The following is a 17,062-nucleotide window of genomic DNA, read 5'->3' as shown; positions in this document are numbered from 1 at the left end:
AACCAAAAATTCAACGCGCGTTGTAGAAAAGATTCACACGAACACGAGAGAGAGAGAGAGAGAGAGAGAGAGAGAGAGAGAGAGAGAGAGAGAGAGACAGAGGGACGAGAGTCTGTGAATTCCAGTTCTCAAAGGAGAAGCTGAAACGAGTTGTTTCGGTAAACCGCACCGCGTTTTGCGGCGAACACAGGATGGAAGTTTCTGTGAAAATTTACTGCGCCGCAATGTCAAGCATGAGAAAGCGCGCACGGTTGTTGTTTTAATACTATTATTTGATGCTTTTTTCTACGATTGATTTGTTTATTTAACATCAAAGTTTGTATTATTTGTCGTTAGATTTAACAGAGAGGAAAGGAAAAACAACACGCGACTAAAATCACGTGACTTTACTTTAATCACGTGTCTCTAAAAACGTGACTAAAGCAAAGTCACGTGACAGGGAGAAGAGGAAAAACAACACGTGACCAAAGTCACGTTATTTTACGTTACTACAAATTAATTTTCTACTTCATGATCATTTGAAGTATATATGTCGTAGTTACCGCGTGCCAAGTTTCAAAATAGTTTATGTTAAAAAAAGTTATATCCTTCGAGAAAAAATGACATCTTTATTGGACTGTACGCCATGTCGCGACGCAACCGTGCCTCTCGATATATTCTGAGAGAATTCGAATTAAAAACTGAAACGTCAAAATGTTTTCCTATCCAAGCTCTTCTTGGCCGTTTTAACCTGTTATATTTTTTTTCCCATTTGAAGAGTATAAATCTCTCCTGATATATATATATAGATATATCAACGTTAAGATAATATGTTCAGAGATGTTCAACGCGACATTTTGAGAGAAATTAAGATTTACGTTTATAGAAAGCCGAGAATTTCCGGCAATCCAATCGTCGTCGTAAACGATGGACAGCGTGTCAACTTTCGTTTCGTGCGTGTATATAAAAATACGCCGTACATATGTAAGAAAACTCATCGTCGTTAAAATTAAGTACGACGACGTGTATTTCGTCGTGTGTGTTGCAAACGACGCGAGATTATAAATACTTTTATGACAGCGACGTGACGCGAATATATAGGAAGCGAATCGATTCGGCGATATGACGCAGCTCAGGCAAAAAGGTCGTAACATCAAGCGCGATGTGTGTTATCGACTTTTCAGGAATTGAATTGGTACCACCGCGAGGAGAGAAGAGAAGAGAGATCGGCCCCCCGCGCGCGAGAGAGGTCCGAGCCGCTCGAGGGAAAATTTCACAGTTGACGCACTCAATCCTACGGGTTTCTCGGGAAGACACGCGCCTGGAATAAACAACGGCCCCGCGCGTCGCGGAGACCCGCGTGGGACACGCATCTCGCATACGGAAGAGGGGCACGGCCTGACTTACGGCCGGGCCCTCGCCGATGTACCGTCCCGTCGTGTCGGGATTACGCGGAGAGATAAAAAAAAAACCGGAATTTCGTATCTCGAAACGAGACGCGATTCGAAGCGATTCAGGAATAGAAGTGGGAAGAGTGTGAGCAGCCTCTATACCGGGGAGGAAGATAAAGAGTGGCGCAAACAACCAGAAAGTGAGAGAGAAAGAGAGAGCGAGAGAAAAAAAAGCAAAGAAAGAGAGAAACTTCAAGAGATTTCAATAAATCTCCGCAAACTTTATCTCAAGATGCAAAAGCGGAGAACTTCTTCATTATCTTTCGTGTTCTGACATAACATGAAGATTTTAAAAAACTTCGTTTCCTCTATACGTAGTTTTTTCTCTTTCTCTCTCTCAAAAAAATTTCTTTTAAAGCGAGAGATGTTTTTTTTTTTCCAGAGAGTCGTTTTTCTCGCTTTAAACGCTGAAGGATGATGCAAAAAGCGGAAAATAAAATCGCAGAAAATATATACACACGCGACTTCTGCGCGATCTTTCTCTTTCCTCTCGTGGGCGTATGTAGTTTTCTATTCATAGCGTATCGAGGAAACTTTTGCAGCAAAATTTCAGTTCCAAAACAGACAGCATATGCGATGCCGAGAGAGAGAGAGAGAGAGAGAGAGAGAGAAAGGAGAGAAAAGAAAAAAATTGAGAGAGAGCTAACGCGCGGAGTGCGCGTTCTTCTTCACGAAAGTAGGAGAAAAAAAAATATGACGAGTCAGAGACACACCTGTGATTTCCGAGAGCGTGTTGTGGAAATAGGTTTACGAGCTGCACGTGATGAGCGTCGCGCCTCTGGCGTTCAACCGGAGCGCGCCTGATGTCAGCCGTTCGCGCGCGCGCGCGCGCGCGAAGACGCGCGAAGACGCGTATTTTATGTAAAGTAGATAGGTTTAAGTAATTTCGAAAGGCGACGAAAGTTGGTCATTCCGCACGCCGGAGCGTGTCGTGAACGAAGAGGAGGAAGGGAGGGAGAGTTCCGCGGAAGTGCGCGCGGAAGAGGCTTCCCTTCGACGCGCTCGTGCGAGCGATGCGCTCTCGCTGTGTATCGCGATTCATTCCCGCGAGAACTCTTTTCCCCCCATTTTCTCTCGAATCTAATAACAACATTCTTCGCGACGATAAAAAATCGCGGAGAAATAATGTAATAAAAAGATTCCTGCGATTCTTCTCCGGTTATAAGAAAAAAAACTAGGAGAGCCAACGGAACACATCGCTACATACGTCTAACGAAAAAAAAAAAAAAAAACAGACCACTTGTCGCGTTCTCCGCACGAAGGGAGTAAATTATTGTAAAAAACAATTCTTCTGGGAAATCGAGCAGAAAGAGGCGATCATTTTCTCCGAGCTCAATATAATAATTGACCGCGGCTCGATCAATCGATCGAGCGTCCCCGAGGGGGGCGAGAGAGAGAGAGAGAGAGCGCGCATTTATCGCATCGCGCGTCGTATTGAAGAGGCGCGCACGCAGAACCGATTGCCCGCAGCGTCGTCTCTCGTAAACGAGAGGGATCACCCTGAAATCAATGGAATGGCGCGCGTAGTTCGACGACGAGCATATAAACCGGAGGAATAAACCGCGCTCAGTTTATTTCGCGAGAGTAATCTCGTTAAACAGAGACCGCGCGAGATTCGCGCGCGGTGTGTTTACTGTATATTACGGACTGTTAGTGAGACCATTTCGAAATTTACTACATGGATACGCACGTCAATATCGAAGAGATTGCTGCATCGATCTCTCCTCTCTCTCTTTCTCTGTTGGATGCGCCCCGTTAACGCGCGCGCGCGCGCGCCGATTTCCCGCGAGAGTGGTTGTATAATTTACTTTACTCCTCCTTCTCGCGTCATAAACAGTCGCGCGCGTTATTGTATGTTTTTTTTTTTTACGCTGACGCGGAAACACTCGTGAGAAATGAAGAATATAATTACATTTTCCGGAAAAGAGTTTTGAAGTTGTAGAAACGTGATGCGCAAAAAATGGATCAAACCGATCGAAGAACGAAACGCTCTTCTCGCGCTCTGAAAAGTAGCGCGATTGCGCTACTTTTGTCAATAAACAAAAAATGAACAACAAGATTACATATTACGCGTATGTATGTTCGCCTTTCGATTTGGCAATCAATTTCCACACCCGTAGTTTTGAGGTAACGGAGTCTCGGAGGGGAAAAAGAAACGGCGAGTTACGACGAACGCGCACGTGTGTTATACGAGCTACGCCTGTACATACATACGACGCCCGCGTCACGACCCAACACGTGGGTGGCGCGTAACGGTTGCGCACACGTGACGCCCGATTGATCCGCGGGATTTCGCAACCGCCGTCGCGGATGACAATGGAATCGTTGTCAAAGTGGGACGAAAATGTGTCACGTACGTACAACGAGATACGCAACGTCGAGAGAGAAGGGCGAGAGGGAAAAAACAAAGTCGCGATAAACGATTCGGTCACGCGAATCGATCAATCTACATTTTTTAACCGGATGTTTCCTTAAATTGATTTCCTTAAAGGAATCGACATTTTTTTGGTGTCAAAAAGAGAGAAAAAATGCAATTCAATTGCAAGAGGATTTCACTTCAAGTGACCTAAGACTAAATTTCGTCACGGAAGAAAAGAAGAACGCGGAAAAATCAGAACCGGCCTCTTCCGTGGATTATCGAAAGGAAAAGAAGAAGGATCAAACAACTCACCTCCTGAACCCAGGCCTGTTGCTTGATCGGTGCATCCGGCGCGATGGCGACTCTTCCGGCGGTCCTCTGTTTGTACTCGTGGAGAATGGGAATCTTGGAGTTCTTGTCCCCCGACGACAGGACCAACTCGCGTTCTATCTGCGATCAGAGAGAGAGAGAGAGAGAGAAAGAAAGAGATAGCTATTATTATTTGTCATTTGCGTGGGAAAAGTTATTTTATACAGCCACGTCATTCAGGAATCTCGCCGGTCACTTCACGCGCGCGAGTCCGCTACTTGTTCGTGTCGTCAGCGACGATAGTTCATAAAGAGCTCTGCTATTAAAATTCGCTTATCGCGACCAGATCCAACATTCGAATTATTACAAACAATGTTCGTCGTTTGACTCTAATTCTGTAAATCCCTGAACTTGATTTCCGAGCGATTTTTAAATAATCTCCTATTTCAGTGGATGAATTTTTACGAAACAAAACAATATCAAAACTAATGTTATTTGCTTAATTTGGAACATCGAACAAAGCCCCGTGAATTTTTTTACAGATATTTTTCCAACGTTTTAATCAACAAACTATCGCGTCGGACACAAATGTCATTTATTAGAATTGTCCATGTTTTTTGACGTATTTTCGCAAGACATTTTCATATTCAAAAAGAACACACACCAAAGTTACACACCAGTCAACAATCGACGTGTGTCTCGTGCAAATAAACCTGATTTTTACGGAGGACGCGGATATCAAGGGATCGGAGTAAACAGAATAATAAAAACATACAAATGTACACTTCGTTGTGGTTTTTGTTCTATTTACCGAGAGATACGCGCGGGCATAGCTCTCTCTCTTTCTCTCTCCCTCGTCGAGAGATTTTCCATCGCTTTCTTCTTCGAGTGAGAGAAGAGACGTTCGTGTCGAAGAATCTCGTGATTCGCACGCACACAGAAGACGAGAGAAGGATGAGAGAGATACCTACGCGGAGAGAAGTGCGTGCGGACGACGCAACGTTGGCGACTTTGCGTGCGCGTAATAACGCGCGTTGCGAAGTAAGGTGTCACTGAACCAAACTGGCTGCAACGTAGCCGGCTAAGTCGCATGCATCGCTCTCTCGGAAGAAGGCAAGCGTGATGAAACGAGCTACTGCCGCGGAAAATAAATGCACGTAGAGAGACGTGCAGGGTAAAACCCCCCGTGCATGACTACGTGCGTATAACGTACTCGCGCGCGCGCGCGCGCGAGTTCTGGTGCTCACGAGCGTGCCAGGATTACTTCCTCGAGGATTTACTCGGTGGATTTTCTCGCCCCGCCGTGTCAGCGCTGAAGAACGGCAGATCGAGAGAGGGATTCAAACGTTTTACTCTCGAAATTTCTTGACATCTTCGTTTTCTTCTTTTCTCGAATAGTTGTGGAAGAGAGAAGTGGAAGAAGACAGGCCCGGAAAAGCATGTTTCGGAAGTAACCGTTAATCTCTCGATCTCTCTTTTCCAGCTGCCGCGGTCAATCAAAACTCGATTCGCACGAGGATTCTTTCCGCTCACGATTACCCGCGTGTAAAAACTTTTGGCAGACACGTGAATGTTAAAGTTCGGTTTCGACACATCATTCTCTTGTCGACTGGCCTTCGGAGAAAGTGGAAAGAAAACTTCGAATCGCAGATCCTCGCGAATATTGATGAAATGTTGACTCGTTCGAACGTTGCTAAAAAAATTGCAACTTCCCCCGAAGTAATCAAAATAAAAACACATCTTTGCGTAAAGAGGAAACACATTCCTGTGTATAAAAGTACACTCTTTTCACTTTCTTGCGAGTAATTGTGTTTCCGCTCGGAACAATAAAAATGGAACGTTATAACGTGCCAGGGGAAGAGAAAAAGAGAGAGAGAGAGACAAAGTTTATTAGAAAACTCGGAGATGTGTGGCGCGACATAATTTTGCCCGTGCCACGCGGTTTTTATCGCTTTCTTCGCTTCTTGGAAGTAATCCAAATGACATCGCGTATTTTTCCTTTTTTTTTTTTTTTTTTTTTGGAAAAAGAAGCTCACGCGGTCTGGCGGATCGACGCGAATGTGACGTCACTCTGTGCGACTCGCCGTACACGCGCGCGCGCGCGCACACACACACGCGAGGAATATACATTGCGTCACGAAGATGGATTGGTTATAAAAAAAGCTCTCGGGGAGAAAAGAGAGTGGTCGATGTTTTGCAGAAGAAATAAAGCGTGCTAATAGAGGAACAGCGTCACACACGGGAAACGCGCGCGCGCGCGCGCCCGCTGCGTCAGCTCGCGAATAAAAATACCGATCGATTCTTCAACCCCTTTGAGAGGAGGGAGAGAGGGGGGGGGATAATAGGATGGCGATGTAGAGCCCGCGGAACGACTCCGCACCTGCATCGCAACGATATTGGATTCTCTTCTCTACCTACCAGGCCACTTCTGCCTGCCACTTAAAAGACATTGAATCTTTGATGGAAGATAGTTCCTTTACGATCGCTTTAGTCGCCGCTAATCTCGCGAACTCGAGCAAAAAATACTCTTTCTCGTAAAAAAAAACAAAAAAAAAAATACTCGCTGCGTGTTCTTCCGCGGAACACGCTCTCAAAATCTGTAATTTAATGCGAGATCGATTTCGGGAGTAATCCCGAAATGACGCTTTCAATTACTTGTAAATGTGGAAAAAACACAGAGAGATTTCTTTGAAAATTTCCGTGTGTATAATAAACGACGCGTACATTATAAAGCTAAAGAGAACGAGTCGTTCTTTTTGTTCTTGTATTCAAATTAACTCTGACTCAAAGCGAATTTTTTTCTTTCCGGAAACACGCTCTTTCGAAGAGAGAAAAAGGGAGACAGAGAGCTTCAATTACATCGCGCGGCAGATATTAAAAAGCGGTAAATAATAATATCTTAATTGAACTCTCGTTATTAAGCGTTGAGGTGTAAAAGAGGGAGAGAGACGAATATATAATCGCTCGTTCGTCAAAGAATTAATTTGCAAGAGAGAAGGCGAGTGTCCGTAGGCTTGTACGGGCTACGTGCGATAATTAAAATTGCTCCGTACGTGATAACGAAAAGTGTTAATTAACGTTGACTCAGTACGATCGTATTTCTTGATCAATCAGCTTGATGGATCCTGCTGCTGTTAGAATTTTATACCATTCAATCGAGCGTATATATATTTGATCACGTGAGAGAATGAAGATATCGAACAAAGATCAAAAGATAAACGTTTTTTGATTGCTCGCGTGCAATTTTCGCACCTGCGCGGTCGTCGATTCGCGCGACCGCCGTGTATCTAAACGGCTATCGCACGGAGCAAAGCCCCCCTTTGCCAACTTCCGGCGAACGGTACGCGCGTATGATGCCCCCTTTGTCTTGACGGGGAACCTCTGAGAACCTTCCCAAGAACGTAACTAGCGTACAACGAACTGTTACCGAAGATTTCTCCGAGGACCGCGCTCAATTCCTGGCGCCGTCGTGGAGAATTCTAGCGCGATGCGAATCGGCCACGTTACGAGGATGTTATTATACGCGCGTAACACAAACGTTTCGAACACAAACTGGAAGAACGAAAATCGAAAGATTGTCATTGCGAGATGACACCACGGTTGATTTAAATAATTTTTTCGTTCTTGAAAAACGTGTAGTTATTAGTTATAATTATATATAATATTTATAAAATTATATATATTACTTATAAAATTATTTAGTTCACAATGTGATTGTTTTGAATATTTTGATTTGTTAAAAATACTTCTTTCTTCTACAATTGTAGTATATAATTATTTTGAAAAAAAAAATAAAAATAAATTTCTACGAAATTCGACGGTAGCTCATCTGAATATACACTCCAATTTGACGAGTCACTGAAGTTGATATTTTCTTAACAAGCTATCCTAGAAAGTAAGTACAGATTGTAACTGTAGAGTGCGTAAAGGATGACGATGGATTTATTTTGTTTTTTTTTTGTTTTATTTTTGTTTCCCTCGTTGAACTAACAAGCGGCACTTTTAACAGCGCCTCTGAAATATAACATTGTTATAAAATCGACAAATGAGAAAAAAGAAATTTCTCTCGTGTCAATAGAGAGACTAATGATGACGGTGATAATTAATGAGTAAAGTAGAATAACATCTCAGCGCAAATGTAGCATTTGTTGCATCCGGTTTGGTACGCGCGCGCGCGCGCGCACACAATCATTAGCAACAATCAATTCAAAATCGAAATATATCACTGTCGCGGATCCTTGGTAAGTAACGCGTAGAAAGTTCACCTCGTTAGACGACGAAAAGAGTTTCGTTACAAGTTAGAATTATCTGTCAACGGAAACTTTTCCGCGGAACATCAGCATATTTTTCCCTCGGAGGCTGTAATTGGGCCGCGGGTGTTCGAGAAACTCGGTGTAATTCTAGAAAACCCAACCGTTTATACCGAATAAAGCGTTTACGCCTCTCGGATTCTACTCGTTCTTTTCACCGTCACGTTTAACCCCGGCCTCCGCAAGAAGACGACGCATCGGGAGACGCACGTGTGGAATCTCCTTATTCAGAGAAGCCGCGCACGCATGCTCGTCGCGTCATCGACGACGTGCCACAGCCCGAGCCTCCTCCGTAATTACGTGGAATACCGCAACCGGGAAATCGTAACGCTGCAGCGACGATTAACGACCGAAACTATTAACTAAGCGCAACTATTAACTAAACAACGAGAGTTTAATGTGCATGTTAACTCTTCGTTGAGCGCCGTTCGAAACTCGATGAGAAGTCGTTAAGTCCGTAACAATTTAAATAGTAATAAATATTAAAATATATTTGAAGAAACTAAAAACCTTAAAAATATATTTAGTACGTTTTATTGTGTGCGCGGAACGACTCTTTGATTATTCAGCAAAATAATCAGAATGCGATTAGAAACGATCCACCCACAGTCCTCCGAGAGTTTAAGCGAAAAGGCGCAACTTTCATTTTTGATGAATTTCACCGTCGACGCACAAATTATTGCAGTTCCTCGATAAAAATTGAGCAACACGCGAACATAACGCGGCAAGCAAGAATGACAAAACATTGCGCAACACTACACAACACACCACGGGATTCGAAGAACAACGCGCATACACGCTGATGAAAATGTGTTTGCTTTGGAACGATGAAAGATTTAGCATCCGTCGTTGTCTGCATTGTGCGACGCGGCGTCGCCAAGTTTTTTTTTTTTTCATCACATTGTTCCCTAATAACGTACGAGGCATCGCGCGAAGGTGTTACGCGCCCTCGTACTCGGATAATTAGTGACCTGCTCGTTGAATGAAAGCGCACGAACGAGTTCCAGAGCTCGGAGAAGCGAGCAAAGGCACTTTCTACGCGCGCGAGTAGAAAGATTTCGTCCTGTAATAATTTGTGTTTCAACGAGAATTCGATGTGTCAACGTGATAAAAATAATATTGTACTTTTACTTAAAAATCCTGGCAAAAAAAAAAAAAAAACAAAGATCTCTCGAGCGTGCGAAAATTTTTTGTAATTTTAATTTCGACGCGTGTATGAAAAAATATAATCTCCCGATTTTGTCGCGTAATTGTCCCATGAAAAACTTTTACGCCAAAGTAGTGCAAAAAAAAGTTTACACGTCATAAAAAAAAAAAAAGTAGGACTCGACGAGTTTTACGCGGTTGCGGTTTTCCGAGAAAATGTTTTACGAGTGACGACAGCGCGGTTAATAAAAATAGCGACGTCATAGTTACCGCCGCATTTCTCGTGTGCATTATCTCGGGGCTTACCGGGAACTTGCTGCTGTGAGTCTGCAAACTGGCCGCCTGTTGAGCCTGACCCGAACTCTGCTCCTCCCCGTACAAGGGTGGCATCCTGTATTCCGGCGCGAAGGGCTGTCCGCTTCGAACCTGTCCGTTCTCCGCGACGGTGCTCCTTTCCGGACCGGAAGTTGCTCGCAACAACGAACGTTCGGCTACCGTCTGCTCCCGCTGCTCGTCCTGCTGACCTTCCTGGCTCTTCTGATTGTTCGGCACCGGCTTCGGTGGTGGCACTGGCTTGTAAGGCCCCTCTTCATCTACCAAAGAGACACACGCGATCGTTCGTAACATTTTCACGTTCAACACGAAATATGTTTTTTATTTATTATAAACTTTTGTTCAAGATATATCGAACCTTTTCTCTCTTATTGTTTATTAATATTTTTAATGTCGTTATATACAGATGTTATTTTTTCAAAAGATTTTTTTCGTGTTGAAATAAATAAAATTATGAAGAAGACAAGCGCGAACACAGTTTTGCGCGACGAATCCTTTCGTTTCCGTGAGCTTAGAAAATTTTGTTTCGCGATTTTTTTTCGAGAAATATATATTTGATAAATTTCTCGTTATATAGATCTCTTTTTCTCGACGAGAGATTGAAATGGCTAAAAAAAAAAAAAAAAAAAAAAAAAAGAAAGAGAGTACAAGAGGGGAAGCGAAATAAATATTAATGTGTTTCGCTGCCACGACGCATCCTGGTGACTGTCTATGCGCCTGACGTGAATGTGTTAAACAACCTACTCAGACATACACACAGGAGACATGCCCAAGCAAATTACTATGTATTACACATATCTGAACAGGAGAGCTCTATACGTGAGAAATATATTTTATAATAGAACAACTTCTTCGTAAATATTAAAAAAAAAATAATAATAATAATCATGTGAGCTACGCTCCCATTAAAACGAACGGTGAGAATTTCGCAATAACATTTATGTAAATCAGTCCATTTAGTCGATATAAAATATCGTAGCGCGTACACACCACCCCACGGAGCATGTCCGGTTACGATTACCGCGCGCTAATTTGTCTCGACTTATAAATTCACGCGCGCGAATAGCGATGCTATATATAGTATATACATATATATATATAATATATTTCTTTCTCGCTCTCGACGATTTATTTACTCCGACCGCGTCGATATTTTCAACGTGCACTGCAGAACGATGCAGCGTAATGCTCGATTCGCGCTATCGATCGGATCCATAGTCGGGAGTAATTTCCCATTAACACCTAACGGAGCGACCGCCTAAAAACGAACAGCGCCATGCAGCGCTCGTCGACTCCGAGCTTATTAATCGGCTTTTTGCGGCGACCCGACTCAATTGAGTGTTAAATTTGCTGCCTCATTTAACTTGCATTCACACTGTCGCTCGACAAGTCGAGGCGACGTTCTTCTCGATTCGAACGTGCGCGCACGTTCGAATCGGCCTCAACGCGGCCGAGTTGCATGTGCAATTTGACGTTATCAACGTGATCTCGTCATTACATACATCCGCGTCTCAAATGTATCGCGTGTTTATTTCGAAAGAAATATAACGTTCTGTTGTGAGAATGAATTTAAGAACGCTCTGCGCGCACTTTACGCACCCTCGGGATAAGGGCGCGAGGGTTCATTAGAGAGATAAAGAGAGAGAGAGAGAAACCGCGGATATAACGAATGTACTACCTTGGCACTGATTCTGCCGCCTCAGACGATTCTCCTGCTTGACTTTGCGGACGGTGGTGGCCATCGCGTGTTGGCTGACCATCTCTGACGCGGATACTTTCGCAGATGTGCGCTTCGAGTCTCTCCTCTCTTCTTCTCTTCTCTTCTCTCACAACCTAATCCCCGTGGCGCGCGCGCTTCCCCGAACGCGCGATACCTCTACGGGATCAGCATCCCGATGCGTGTCGCCGAGGATAACACGCGCTGTTGCTCCGCGACGGGCGTCTCTCGCCCATACCCGATTACTATAATCGGCCGTCTACGATTTACAACTAAGTGTCTAACGTTTTCGAGAGAAAGACGCGCACGAACGGTCGAAGACCACCCAAGACGCGAATCTTCTTCTTGATGCGAATTAAATGTACTTTCGTCACACGTCAGCGAATTCTCTTTGCGCGCGCGCGACAACAGACCGTTCCCCCGCAGCTGTTACCGCGAGAGTTTACAGGATTTCGCGAGGATCGTCGAAGAATGACGCGGTTTATTCTCTTGCTCAAGTTCGCCGATCTCTTTGATGTACATACACTCAACGTTAAACACAAAGCGGTCTGATTTATAATTCCAGTTTCGCTCGCTCGTTTCGTAACTGACGCGCGTGCGGAGCGGCAACGTTTCACTTTTTTCTTTTTTTTTTCTTTTTTTTTTTTTAATTAAGGGAAAAACACGCAGGAATAACAACACAACAGGATTGAAACGTGTATGTACGTTGTTTCGTTGACGCAACTTCGGGCAGAAATTGGGTTAATTAGAATTCTCCGCCGTCGCGGACTTCCGTTTTCGCGGAGACAACACCTTTTGTCTCGCGCCCACGAAAAATCACATGGATTTTTTCTTTTTCTTCCTCGTCGTCCTCTCTCCTCTTGTGTCGTCTCACTTTCGCGCGAGTTATGTTCGATTGTTCGGAGTCACGTTCGAAATCGCTCGTCTCTTTTTTTTTTTTTTTTCACGCGAGGAGGAAAACGCGATCGAGTCGATCGCGAGATAACTTTTCGCGCGCTCTCGACACGATCTCGCGTTTCGTTTCGCGCTAGGAGCCGCGATGACAAACTCAAGTTTCTCCCGCGCCTGTTTCTTCGGAGAAAGAAAATCGCGTCTTCGATCGGGTTTTTCTCCGGTTGTCGGATCAATTTGTCAGAAAGAAACGCACGTATGCAGTTTTGAATCGCGCGCCGTTTCCGAAATGGAAGGTAATGCGCAACGTTGTGTTCCTCGCAAATTTATCACCTCCTTTCTTCTCGTTCGCGCGAGGAGAACTTTTTCCCAACCTGTGTGTAGCTTAATGGGTTGAGTTTTCTTGTGAGCGTTGTCTCTCTCTCTCTCCCTATCTCTATCTCTCTCTTTCGATGTTTCTTGCAATATCCCCGATCCAATTTATTCAACCGTCTTCCGCCTTGATTACTCGACTATGTTATTTGCCGTTCTCCAAGACTTCCGGTGCTTCACAATAAAACGAATTTTATTTGCTACGCTAATGTAATCCGAAATAAAGAAAGAAAGAGAGAGGGGTGATGACTTCTCTGTATTTTTTTTGTTTTTTTTTTTTTTCGTGCCCTATTAGCTCGACGTTTTCCCACTTGACTGATCTCTGTCTCGTTCGCTTCTTCTCCTAAATTTTTTTCACTCGATCAATCTGAGCTGCCGAACAAAAAAAAAAAAAAAAATTTCGAATACACGTATTTTACGTAAAACGACGACGACAATGTCTCTCGATTGGCAAAATTCAGTCTACGCTTATTCGATCTTCCGAATTTAATTCCCGCAATCAATTTCACCGCTTCTCCCATTCATTCACGTCGACGAAATCGCTGCGAAGTCACCATGTCATTATGTTCAATTCCGATCGTTCGTTCCTTTATCTCTCGGCTCACTTTTCTTTTTTTTTCTCTTCCGATCCTTCTTTCGCACAAGATATCAACATCCGCAAATCCTGGAGGCATTCACTGAGCACTCAAATTCACCAATTCCCTCGCGACGATTCACCTCTTTCGCATCGACACGGCACGACACGACACGACACGACGCTTTTCTCGGCGGCTGCTCGCGGCGTGGCTCGCGTTCGCGCGAACGTCGAACGCGCGAATGCCGGTATACACGCGAAAGAAGCGGATTTTCCTCGCGCGCGAGAGAGCGAACGAGCGAGCAAGTGAACGCGGCCGTGGAGGGCACCTTAGAGAAGCGATCGCGCGCCGGTGGATCGCTCGAACTTTCCATTGAGTGAACGTCTGTGGTTCCGCTGTTCTGACTTCACTTCCGGTATCGTCCCACTACCGAGGAGTCATTATAGACGCCCGCGGCGGTGAGAGAGAGAAAGAGCCGGGATGGACGCGAACGACAACGGGGAGTGATTGCCGGAGCGAGCCGGACGAGATAGCCGGCGGAAAAGAGAGAGAGAGACGAGTGAAGAAACGGGAGAGAGAGAGAGAGAGAGAAAGAAGGAAAGAAAGAAAGAGAGAGAGAGCGAAAGGCGATGAGGTCGCAGCAGAAGGGACAGACCGAGACGGGGCCTCGGGATAATTTATTCCGCGCTCATACACGGCTCCGTGACGAGCGTCCGACGAATATCAAGCTACCACCTCGTCGAGCTACCGCCAACGATCTCTCCGAACGATCGCTCGGTCGGATACTCCCGGAGGAACGCGCGTGAACTCACGTCCACGAATTTTCGTTACGCGTCGATTTTTGTCGGAGCTTTTGCGAACTTCTTCTCCTTTCCCTCTCATCGCGCTGTATGCTGCCTCGAATAAATTATCCTTGTGTTATTGGGATTACAGACGGGAAAGAGAAGAACACGCGTTATTTTTTTTTTCTCCCTCCCGAAATCGAAGATCGCAACTTGTAATCCGTCCCTTGGCGATGATTAAATCGGAGTGCGCGTGCGTCGATCCGGAAGTGGGTTTTTAAGAAACATCCAGAAGTTTCCTCCTTATAAATGTGCGTGTATTAGTTCTCTATATTAAATTACACGGGATCTCTCTCCGAAGTTTCCTCGGTAGGAATGTGCTCGACGGTGGTTTAGGGGATTAATAGAAGTTGTGCGCGAGAGAAATTTCCTTGTATAATTCCTCTCGTGAACTTAATAACTCTAACGAAGTTATAAAGCATAACGTCCAAAGGGGAGAAAGAGAGAGAGAGAGAGAGAGAAGAAGTTGGACGAAAGTTTAATCATCGCTAGATATACTTAACTCAATAACTGCTCCCGCCCGATTCCCGACACTGAAAAAGACAACCGTTGTCAGCTGTTCCTTTGAGGAGAAGCAATCGACGTCGCACTTTGCCGCAACACACTATCCTCGTACAATATATAAATTATATAATTTTTCTAAAAATATTCATTTAATTAAGAGAGATATGTTCCAATGACCGAGCATTTATTAAAGAAATAATTGTTAGATATGTAAACATTAATCGTCAACAGTATTCTCAATGTTTCAAGTATTTTTAAGAGATATATTTTCACTTATTAGTTTACTAGCTTTACATATGTAAATAATAATAAAGTTGTTATTATTTTATTGAGGAAAATGTCGAGTCATGATGATACTTACTCGCGCATTCACTTTGAAAAATTTATTCGGAAAATATTCAGGACTTAATTTTCACAGAATTCAAGTTCTTCTTCGAGATCGCTCGGTTGCGTCTGTCGTTACGCTCCTGCGAAGCCGCAGCGGCGCAATTACGAGCGTCAATTTGAGCAACTTTATATCCACGTCGGCATTACGGGGCGAATTAGGGCCCCGCGATTCGAAAGAGAGAGAGAGAGAGAGAGAGAGAAAGAGAGAGAGAGAGAGAAAAAAGAGACAGAGAAAAGAAGGAAAAGCGACCACACGCTATTCGCTTCGAGCATCGAGATTTCCAACGTCGGTAATAACACACCACCGCGCGTAAAAAAACCAAAAAAAACCAAACGCGATCGAAAGACAGATTGGCGGCTGCCGATTGCGCGGGATCATTATCGGGGGATGTGGAGCACAGCACTGAAGATAAAAGCAAATCGAGCGCTCGCGAGGGGAAAGGCTTTTCGCGCGCGATGACCGGGAAAAATCGGCGCGCGCGGCTCGGACGAAGATGAAGAGGCTCGGAGCTCCGATGTTCCGTGTTTTAATTCCCACCTCGGATCGCGAGCGCGCCACATCCGAACAAGCAATGATCTATATCGTGTGTCTCCGCAACGCGCGTGAAACGATCACTAACATGCCGCGTTCCCATCGCACGCTTCATTTCGCGGAATATATATATACGTGTGTCGGAATTAAACGTATCTCACGGTCGTGCGCTTTCACAATCGGATATAAAAGATTTCAATTATACCGCATCCATTCTTTTTTAATTGCTGTCAGACTCGTTTCGGTCTCTGTTGCTTCTGCAAATGAGCGCAATCCGTTGATGCAATCGGCGCGCCTCTGCGAAAGATTCGCGCCGAGCTTTAATCTTGTTTCGCGATTAACTGTCTCTCTCGACGTAACGTTGTTGGTAATAAACATAAAAAAAAAAAGTGTATATACACTGATCGATCTGATTTATCTCGTATTGTCAGTAGAGAATATTACACAAAAATGATCTTTTGTTTGCTGATTTAAGAATTTTTTTATTATTTTATTCTCAGACGTATACCTTTTGGAGAACTGAGTGGCTGAGTCACTTCTCATCCGTATTGAATAATCAGAAAGAAGCATCTCGTACATAAATATAACGTAAATATATACATCGTACGAAAAAAATATATAAAACACTATAATTATTTAATTATTTATTTTAAAATATATTTATTTAGTTTTATTATTATATTCAAAAATATGTACGTACGTAGATATATTTAGTTGCGGATATTAACTTAACAAATCAATCGGCTCTCGAATGACTCGACAGCAAAGAGTTAATCGACTCGTCAAAAATCGCGACAACAATTCTTCGTTTCCGCTTGCGGGAAACGAGAGAAGCGCGCGCAAAGTTTTATCGTTCAGAAATCTCGCGCATATAGAAATCCGCCCGCTCACTATATCCTTATCCGTCACTTTGAAGCGTCATGATGGATCGTTGCTTCAACGCGAAATCGCTATCTTGCTTCTCTGCTGCCGCAAAGATCAATCAGCGGATAAGGAGACTAGACGACGACCTCCCTCCCCACTCCTGTTATTGACAGAACACGGATTCTCGGTTACGCCTACTTGTCGATTTTAAACGCTCGCGCGCGCGATCGTCTCAGAAAATCTCCCTTTCCGTTCGCGTAAGTTCTTACTCGCGCGCTTGATCGCAATCACAAGTTGATTTTTTTTTTTTTTTTTTTTTGCGAGAGCGCCGCCTCGCAAATACGGGAACGGTCTTAGCATAGAGCTGTAAAGAGCCATTGGTTGACAACGCGCTCGCGCGCTGCGGAAACCGATTAACGATCCGATCGAAAGTCGCGCGCGCGTTACGGCAGTTTTCTATTTTCTCGTGTCTCTCTTTTTTTTTTTTTTTT

The 17,062-nt window shown here is 44.2% G+C and overlaps 1 protein-coding gene across 6 annotated transcripts in view; it reads right to left on the bottom strand.

The window, feature by feature from the left end:
* The window catches only part of LOC109852533, a 62,192-nt gene that overhangs the window by 9,981 nt on the left and 35,149 nt on the right, over positions 1–17,062 (bottom strand). For 3 of the 6 annotated variants that reach the window (XM_020423760.1, XM_020423763.1, XM_020423766.1), the window contains exons 1-3: positions 11,566–13,645; positions 9,861–10,147; positions 4,102–4,239 (exon numbers count right to left, since the gene is read on the bottom strand). In XM_020423760.1, coding sequence (XP_020279349.1) covers positions 4,102–4,239; positions 9,861–10,147; positions 11,566–11,647 — 507 coding nt within the window. In that variant the 5' untranslated portion in view covers positions 11,648–13,645. Of the gene's footprint in view, positions 1–4,101; positions 4,240–9,860; positions 10,148–11,565; positions 13,646–17,062 lie in introns of those variants that run through there. The other 3 variants (XM_020423761.1, XM_020423762.1, XM_020423764.1) reach the window with 2 other exon arrangements.

This window comes from Pseudomyrmex gracilis, unplaced genomic scaffold, assembly GCF_002006095.1.
Source record: "Pseudomyrmex gracilis isolate BER0280 unplaced genomic scaffold, ASM200609v1 scaffold_30, whole genome shotgun sequence".
NCBI lineage: Eukaryota > Metazoa > Arthropoda > Insecta > Hymenoptera > Formicidae > Pseudomyrmex > Pseudomyrmex gracilis.
Note: the sequence above shows the minus strand (reverse complement) of the source record. Positions and strands in the feature narration are given on the sequence as shown.